This window comes from Mustela lutreola, chromosome 14 (genome assembly GCF_030435805.1).
Source record: "Mustela lutreola isolate mMusLut2 chromosome 14, mMusLut2.pri, whole genome shotgun sequence".
Classification (NCBI taxonomy): domain Eukaryota; kingdom Metazoa; phylum Chordata; class Mammalia; order Carnivora; family Mustelidae; genus Mustela; species Mustela lutreola.
In genome coordinates, this window is record NC_081303.1 from 73,386,906 (window position 1) to 73,395,684 (window position 8,779).

General features: G+C 65.5%; 1 protein-coding gene across 3 annotated transcripts; it reads left to right on the top strand.

Annotated features, from left to right (window-relative positions):
* The first annotated feature begins 365 nt into the window (after nucleotides 1-365).
* ETV3L (ETS variant transcription factor 3 like) lies at nucleotides 366-6,262 on the top strand. Of its 3 annotated transcripts, none has more exons than XM_059146615.1 (6): nucleotides 366-1,400; nucleotides 1,614-1,729; nucleotides 1,837-2,074; nucleotides 2,225-2,414; nucleotides 2,762-2,882; nucleotides 5,249-6,262. In XM_059146615.1, exons 2-6 carry the CDS (start codon nucleotides 1,669-1,671, stop codon nucleotides 5,725-5,727), a joined length of 1,089 nt encoding a protein of 362 aa, XP_059002598.1. In that variant the 5' UTR covers nucleotides 366-1,400; nucleotides 1,614-1,668; the 3' UTR covers nucleotides 5,728-6,262. The 3 variants fall into 3 exon arrangements, with proteins under 3 accessions (XP_059002598.1, XP_059002601.1, XP_059002599.1); XM_059146618.1 differs by having other exon boundaries at nucleotides 366-1,316; nucleotides 1,611-1,729; XM_059146616.1 differs by having other exon boundaries at nucleotides 366-1,316.
* The last annotated feature ends 2,517 nt before the right edge of the window (nucleotides 6,263-8,779 follow it).

Sequence of the window (8,779 nt, forward strand, 5' to 3'; positions counted from 1 at the left end):
AGGTGGGGGCGGGTGGAGGCGTCCGCTTCAGGGGAGGAAAGAACCAGGAGAATTTCCAGACTATCAGCCGGCAGAGGGATGGGCGGGGAAACCTACTCCTGCAGACTCCGAGTGGGCGTGGACCTGCTCCCCTCGGCCGCCTTAATTTCCAGGGATGCTTTCCGCTCAGGCCAGACTGGGGACCCCCAGAAGCACCTTCCCCAGGAGCTGTTCACTTTGTCCGTTGACCCCCTGGGAAAGGGAAAGCAGGAGACCCATACGATCTCTGCGGTGGGAGGACCGGACTGTCTCGCCAGCTGAGGCATCTGGGATCCCGAGCAGACCTGACCCCTCCCCATGCCGCTCTCAGGAGGGTCCCTGCTTGCAGCAGGGTCCATGGACCCCGGGAGCATGTTAGAAATCCAGACTCGCAGGCACCATCCAGTCCCACAGCATCAGAATCTGCATTGTGGAGAGATTCCCAGGGGATCCTTAACGTTTGAGACTCGGCGAGCAAGCAGGTGCTGTGCTTTAGGAGTGGAGGGACAGTGGCTAGGTGCGTGCGTCAGAAGGCTCTCCCTTAGTGAGCCATCTGGGAAGTGAGGCGGCCACTCCAGACAAGCCTCCACACGCCCTCCAGACCTTCCAGCCTCCTAAGTTCCAGCTGAGAGCAGCCCTCCCTCTGCCCGACTTCCCTCAACCTGCAAATCCAGAGTCAGGTCACCCAAGCTGGTCCCCAGTGCACACACGATCCTGCCCGTGCAGGGACCGTCTGCTCCAGGAGCGGGCCCACACCCCACATCCCCCCAACACTCTACCCTCAGTGACAGTGGGACCGGGCCCGGAGTGCCAGCCTCGACCCCATCTGGAAGGCTCTAGGACATGAACACTTCCTCCCACCGCCCTGGCCTGCATCAGGCAAGATCCAGCCGTGGGGGCCCGCTCCCCAGCCTCCCCCCATCTCACCGCTGTGCCTCCCGCCAGTCTGGGGACAGACAAGATCGCAGTATCCAAGGGCCCGGAGTTCGGTAATTCAGTGAACACTGACTGAGCACTTGCAGGTCGGAGGCCGGTGCCGGGCAGGCCCCTGGGGAGCCGGCCGGCCGTGAACCAGACGGCGAGGATTCCTGACGCCTTCGAGCTCCCACTCTGAGGGGAAGACAGATACGGAACACCGTGGATAACTTCTTCTTTGCCTCCCGTGGATGCCCTTGCCGGCCACTTCTGGAAAAGCCCCAGCCTGCCAGGCCTGGGCCCACGCGGCAGACCCCCGCTGAGAAAAGCACAATCCCAGGTCCCCCGACTCGCGACCACCTTCCCGGGCCACAGAGCTACAGGTTTGCGGATCTCCTCAAGGCTGACCAGGACCCACCGATTAATTACATTTTCTCCTGTCTTCTCTGGGGGAAACCTCTGATCCCGTGAGTCCTGTCCTGGGTGCAGCCCCCCGCAGGGGCAGGGGCTGGGACCCACCTGTAGGTGGCTCAGCCCCAATCCGAGCCGGAGGAGGCTGGCCTGGCCCTCGGGATGGTGGGGGGAGCTTCCTGCCGGCGGCCGCCCCAGGGTCCCGCCTCAGTCTCCCCTCGCGTCTCCCCGCTTCTCTTACCTTCCTCCTTCGCCTCCCGCCTCAGCAGCACCGCTTCCCACCAGGCCCAGACGCGGCCCTCGCCGCCCCCCCCCCGGAGGACCATGCAGTGCAGCTGCACCGTCGAGGGCGGCCCTGCCGGCCCGGGCAGCCCCTGGATCTCAGGTGAGCCTCCACCAAGTCCCCCAGGCCCTTCACAGCAGGGGCAGGGGGCGGCCGGGCGGCCTCCGAGCGAGCGAGCAGCCGGTTGGCACTCACACCCCTGCCCCCAGGCGTGGCCTTCCCAGACTGGGCCTGCAGGGCCGAGTCGTCCCCGGGCTCCCGGCAGATCCAGCTGTGGCACTTCATCCTGGAGCTGCTGCAGAAGGAGGAGTTCCGCCATGTCATCGCCTGGCAGCAGGGAGAGTACGGGGAGTTCGTCATCAAGGACCCCGACGAGGTGGCCCGCCTCTGGGGCCGCAGGAAGTGCAAGCCCCAGATGAACTACGACAAGCTGAGCCGGGCCCTCCGGTGAGGGGGGACGAGCAGGGGCGGAGCCGAGGGGTCAGAGGTCAGGGTCCCTGTCACCACCACCACCCCACCCCCCCCCCCGCCCCCCTGGCTGGGGCTTGGCTCGCTGGCCCTGGGCCAAGCCCGCACCCTCCACCTCCGACCCTGCAGATACTACTACAATAAGAGAATCCTGCACAAGACCAAAGGCAAACGGTTCACGTACAAGTTCAACTTCAGCAGGCTGATCGTGGTCAGCTGCCCTCTGTGGGAGCTGTGGGCTCCGCCTGCCCCCCAAGTGCTGCTGGGGGCCCCCGCCCTCATCCGGCCAGCCCTGCTGCCCACGGGCCTGCCCAGCGAGGTAGGTGCCCCCACAGCCCGGGCCCTTCCGCCCAGGAGACCCCCTGCCCTCCCCCTGCCTTGTAGTCCCTGAGCTCCCAAGGGCAGGAGCGGCGCCGTGACTCACCCCTGTGTGGCTCACAGCGCAGCACACACCTGGGAGTGAGGGCACCTCCTTCCTTGCCAGGCGTCAGTCCTCCCGTGGTGGGTGCCAGGGGAGGCCCCCGGGCATGTGGGCAGTGACCGTTTAACAACCATCCTGAGAACACTCCATTGTGCTAGCAAGTGGCTCTGGGCGCCGTGTGAACTGGGGAGCGCAGGCTGGCCCAGCCCGTCCCACCCCACCACCGCTTCTCACCCCTGCCCCAGCTCCTGCATAGCCTGCTGCTTGCCCAGCGGGCCACGGCTGAGCAGCTGGCTGGACACCAGACCCCCCACGGGCTGCCAGAGGCCACTGAGGACAAGAAGGGGAGCAGCAGCGGTGCCCCCCGTGAGTGCTGGGGCAGGGACAGGAAGCAGAGCGGGGAGGGGTGGAGGGACCCCCCCGGCCCAGCGCACAGTGGGAGGCTGAGACAAGGAGTTCTACACCCATTCACCCTTCCGCAACCCCAGCCCTGCTACTCCCCCAGTGTGCGGGTCTGGAAGGTCGGTGACTGGGCCGAGACTCAGGGAAGAGCCAGGAGCTCCCGGAATGCAGAGGAGGGGCGGGCGTCCTGCAGGAGAGCGACCCCTGGGCTGGCGAAGCAGGTGCAGGAGGTGCCCCGGCCCTGGCAGAGGGAGTAGCTTTGGGACAGCGGAGAGCAGATGCAGCAAAGCTGAAGCGCCCCCGGGGGGCTGCCATGCTTGGAGACAAGGGATGCGGAGGGCATGGGGGCAAAGGGGCGAGGCAGAGGAAGCTGGCCAAGCAGCAGGTGTCCGGTCACGGAGGACTCAGAGCCACGCTGATGGGTGGGACTGAACCCATGGGTGGGAGGCCCCCAGTGGGGAGAGGCCTGATGAGATTTTTATCTCAGAAAGATGACTTGGGGTCTATGCAGAGCTGGGGTTCCAAGAGGCGTGTGTCTGGTGCTGGTCGGCTGGGGAGGGTCGCTTGGGCAGAGGATGATGGGGCCGGAACCCAGCCACCCGTACCAGGTGGAGAAGGAGGGCCAACAGGAGAGAGAGGGAGGAGAGCATGGCAAGCAGAGAGAACGGTACCTGCAAAGGCCCTGAGGCAGGAAAGAGGTTCTGGGAAAGGCCAGCGCGGCTGGGGAGACCGTGGAAATGGAGGCAGAGGCCAGCTCTCCCAGGGCTGGAAACAGGGAGGTGATTCTCTCTGTGAGGAAGTTCCCAGGGACCCTCCAGTAGCCCGAGCTCCATACAGAGGTCCCAGACCTGCTGCTCCTTCTCTCCCAGCAATTTCATGGGGGTCGACCCTTGGCCTTAGCCCTACCTGCAGCGTAGGTAGCTGGGCGCCCCGAAGGGCCTGGCTCTGGGCCCCGGAGTGCCGCTGAGGCTGTAGGTGTGGGCCGCCCAGGGCATGCCGGGACTCGCACGGCCACCCGCCTGCCCCTGGAGCCAGACGGAGGCCGCACGGCACCCCTGTTCTTCCACACCACCTTACTCCCCGCCCCTACCCCCTCCCAGCCCCCCGGCTCCGGGAATGCCTCGGGCACACAGCTTTCTCTTTGGGAAACCGTGAGGGGGAGATGGTGTCTCTGGCGAGCCCCAGCTTGGAGGGAGCTTTGTGCTCCTCCCTGCCCTCTGCGGGCACCCACACGTGCCCTGCCTGGCTTAGGTCCCCAGGAGGGGAGAGCAGCCCCGGGCCCACTTCTGGACTGGGATTCCAGAAGGCTAGAGCCGCCCCTCACCAGCAGGATGCTGCTTCAGGGAGGAAGAGCGGTCAGGGTTCGGAGGCAGGGGCAGCAGGCGCCGGGAAGTGAGGCAGGGGCAGCTCGGTCAGAACCGGCTCCTCTGTGCCGACTCAGCCTCCCGTGACTCAGCCTCCCGCCCAGGGCCGACACAGCCGTGGCCTCAGGAGACCCGGGGACCTCGAGGATGGTAACCCCGGGGACCCAGGGAGGGGCACCCCTGCCCCACGCAGGACCATGTCCTATTCTTCGCTTCAGAGCCCCGACTTCAGAAAGAGTGCTCCTTTCCAGTCTGTCCGGTGTGTGACGGCGTCACTGATGTGCTTTTCCAGTTTTTTTTAAAGTCCAGCCCCACCGCTGCGCTCACCCTGCTCTGCGGTTAAAGGATGTGGCCTTGCTAAGGAGGGACCTGAGGGATTGGAGTCAGGCCTTTGGAAACAGACAGTGGTGTGAGGTTCTGCTAGTCACCCCGAGTCCCGGGCCAGGCCTGGGCACCCCACTGCAGGATGCCCGCAGAGCAGGAGGGCAGGGGGGTGTGAGGGCGGCGGGGAGGAGGCTCCTGGGGGAGCAGAGGCAGCCAGAGAAGCCCAGGGCCCGGCGCTAGAGCCCCAGGCCTTTGCTCTAGGCCAGACAGAGTGAGGACAAGATTCACGGAGATTCGGCAAAGGACGTCCTCATCCGAGTCGTCGCACACACGGGCACTGAGCTCCTAAGCGCCCGGTGGGGCTGGGTCCAGGGAAAGCGCAGCAGGCCTGTCCCCTCTGGGCTGGGCCGGGGACACAGACCTACAGGAGGTAACAGCACAAGTGCCGCAGTCGACCGGGGGCCCCCGGGAGAGGACGGGGGCCAGGAAGGGCGCACCCAGGCTGCCCCCAGGAAACAGACTCCAAGCGAAGAAGACAGGAAGGTGCACAGTGAGGAGAGGAAGTTTCCGGGAAGAGGAGAGGGAAGTGGGTGGAGAAGCGGGGGCCCCGCCTGACCTCTGCCCCTCTCGCTCTCTCTCCAGGCCTTGGCTCTCTCCCGGGCCCCTGCCAGCTCGGCCCTGGCTGCCTCCTGGGGAGCCTCCAGGACCCGCCGCCCAGTCTGGCGTCCTTCGCCCCTCCCCCGCCACCCTCCCTCCCTGCTGACTGGACCCACCTCTCAGGGCCCTTCCTGCCTCCTGTCCCCCCGGAGCAGCCGTTCCCAGGGGCCCCCAAGCCAGACACCCTGCTCCCAGGGCCCAGGGGCCCCACAGGGACCCGCCCGTTTCCGGGACTCCCCCTGTTGGCTGGGCTGGGACAGGGGGGTGGTGAGAGGCTCCGGCTCTTGTCGCTGAGACCCCAGGGCCTGGAGGTGAAGCCCTATCCCATGATGAGTGCAAAGAGACGCCCGGATCCCAGGGAGGGCTTCTCCTCGGACATTCTCAGACCCCAAACTGGGGACAAAAGCCTCGTGTCCCCCTGGCTGGAGAACTTCAAGGCAGTGTGGCCCTTGGACCCTCCTTAGGTGGGGAAGAGAGAGGGGGTGGGGGTCCCCCAACTCCATCCCTCCTCTCGTCTGCTTCCTTTCTGGCTTTGCCTGGCCCAGCTTTGAAGGGGTGGAGCTGGACAAAAGGAGGTGGGGAGCATTGCAGGGGTGAGGAAGATTGAGGCAAGGCCCCCCTTTCCCACCCCGTTGTCAATCAGATTACGGAGACAGTCTTCATCTCCACTTCCTTCCACGGGCCCAGCCCCCCAGCTGCCCACACGAGGGAGAAAGTGGGTGTCTGGGTTGGGGGGTCAGGGGTCAGCATGCCCTGAGTGTTAGGGCCCAGGCCCCTCCTCCAGGCCCTGCTCCCAGTCTCTGCCCCGCCCTCCTCACACTCCTCCACCAGCCCTGGGAGCTCCTGTCCACGCAGACACTTCCTTCTGTCGCCACCCCCCCCCCAACTCCTAAGCCCCAAGGGCCTGAGGCAGGGAGGGACTGGCCTCATGGGTTCTGTAATTCTGCCCAGCAGACCGTGAGTAAAAGGCCCTTGGCCACCTGCCCTCTTGGCCGACCACCCCTGCCGCGTCCCCACCCCACTCCGGCGGCCCTGACCTGGCGCAGGGCTACACGCCACCCAAGGTTCCTGTGGGAGGGGGCGAGGGGTGGAGAGAGGGGCCGCCATCCCCTCCACAGAGGGAGAGGCTGACAGAAGCCTGGTGAGGAGCGCCCCGCCCCAGCCACGTGGGAGACCAGGCACAGGGACAGACCCCGAGCGGAGAGAGCAGGGCCTTCCCAGAAGCACCCTCGGGTCCCTGCGTGACCTCCGAGCACATTCGAAGGGGGTGGGGTGATGGAGGGCCTTGGCAGGGTCCCCTCCTCTCTCCCCGGGGCCTCAGAATGACACACGGAGCTGATAGAAGCCTGGGTGGCTAGGGGAGGGGGTCACGCCTGAGGGGCTCCTGCTGTGTGAGGGCAAAGCCGGGGGCAGAATGTTCCCGGAGCCAAGGCAAGCGAACCAGACGCCCTCCTGTCTCTCGGCCGCCCACGCCAGGTTCTCGTCTCCCCAAGGGGGCACAGGGGGTCCTGGTCCCTCATCCAGGAGTGAGTGTGCGCCTTGCTTTCTGCTGCCGCCCTGTCCCTCTCTGTGGCCGATGTGTGGGGAGGGAGAGGCCCCGAGTAGCTCAGGGTCAGGCCCTCACCCCGCAGAGAGACTGAGATGAGCCAGAGCGCAGCCCCTGGGCCTGCAGGCTGGACACGGCCAGAGCACCGCCTCTGCCTCCCCCCACAGCAGGTCTTCCCCCCAGGAGATGTCAAGAGCTGCTTCTCGATGGCTCCTCAAGCTGCAAGCCTAGCCCCGGCCCTATGGGAGGGAGGAGCCCCCACGCCAGGGCGTCCCCTCCCCCTGCCCAGTCTGGGAGACAAAGAGCTGGTGGTGTCCCTCTGGCCCCAGGAACTGGCTCACACTGTCAGGGGGCCTGGGCGCTGCTTGGAAAGCCAACCCCACGGACAGGGTCCCGTACCAGGGACCCCCATGTGCCCTCTGCCCTACCCACCCCTTCTGTGACCACTGCCTTTCAGGGAATGAGCAGTGTTTGCCAGTATCCAAAAGTTCCCTTTGGGGGAGGTGAACTGGGACAGGACAGGCCAGGAGACGTACCCTGGCAGGGGTGGGGGTGCCCTGCGTGTGGGCAAAGCCCACTTTCCCAGCCTTGGCACCGTGGCCATCTGGGGCGGCTATTCTGCTGTGGCGGGAGCTGTGCTCTGCGTCCCGGGTTGCTGACAACATCCGTCCCTGGCCTCCGGACGCCAGCAGATGCTCTCAGCTGTCCCTAGGGGGCGGAAATTGTCCCAGGCTGGGACTCACTCCCACAGAGGGTGGCCTCGGCAAGTCGGCAAGTCCTGGCGGGCTCCCCAGCGCAGGACGCCGCGGCGGTCCTGTGTCGTGAGAGTGCCCTCTGGTGGCCAGAGCCTCCACCAGCGCCGTGGCCGCTCCCACCGGGCGGTCCAGGGAGGTGGGGGGGACTGGGCGGGGTGGGGGGGGCCGGCAGGGCACAGCCTGAGGGCATGGCTAGGTTTGAGAAGAAGGGGTGAGGGACACCCTGGGGTCTTCTCAGGTTGGGAAGGGAGTTTCAGATAAAAACCGTTCATGAAACCATCCCGTTCCAAGCCCCCTTTGCAAATCACGAAGGAGCCACCAAAGGATCTGCAGGTCTCCTGTGACCACAAACAGCCGGTTAGCAGCCCCTCTGGGACAATGGGGTGCAGCCATCAACTCCGACGTGACAGCCTCTGGCTGCCTGTGGCCATCAACACCCCCCCCCCCCCCCCGCCGGGGAGAGCACAGAGTGGACGCTCAGCCTTCTTCCAGGAGCAGCAGGAACCAGGACCAGACAGCGCTCCAAACACCCCTGCTGCCGGCGCCGTCACACCAAGCACAGGGACACTCGTGGGTTCAAGCAGCGTTGGAGGAAGTCGCCCACCCTGGCCTCACGAGCTCTAGACTGTTGGGAGCCAGAGGGGCCGTGGTGATGGTGGCCCGTAGCCGGGAAGAGGCTTGTCCGAGGTCACAGGTAAAACGGGAGCTTCCCCCCCTCGCACCTCACCACCCTCACGAGCACTGAGGGCTTAAGAGGCCCTCAGAGCCCTTAGAAGTCCGAGCAGGTTACATATCGAGAGGGAGGTTTCCCCAATTCCTGTGTGATTCTCAGTGCAACCGCAGGAGCAAACATTTCGCTGTGTCTGTGCATTTGCACACGTGGTCACATCGGCCTGTGCTCACCCCGGCTGCGTGATGTGAATAACAGCGTGTCCCCCACGAAGCCAGGGCTCTCAGGGTGACACAGCACATGCTCCTTTCAGGCGAGGCGTTTGTCACTAGAACCTTGACGTGCCTGGGCAAGAGGCCCGGGAATCTAAACCCAAAAGCAAGTCGTTTGCTGCCCCGAATTGCTGGTGGCAGCGAGGATATCCCTTCCTTCTCCTTCCTCGGCTCCCAAATGAGGACCCTGCCCAAGAGGGGAGAAGAAAATTCCAGTACGCGCACACACACACACGTACACACGCATGCACACACACCCACACACGCATGTAT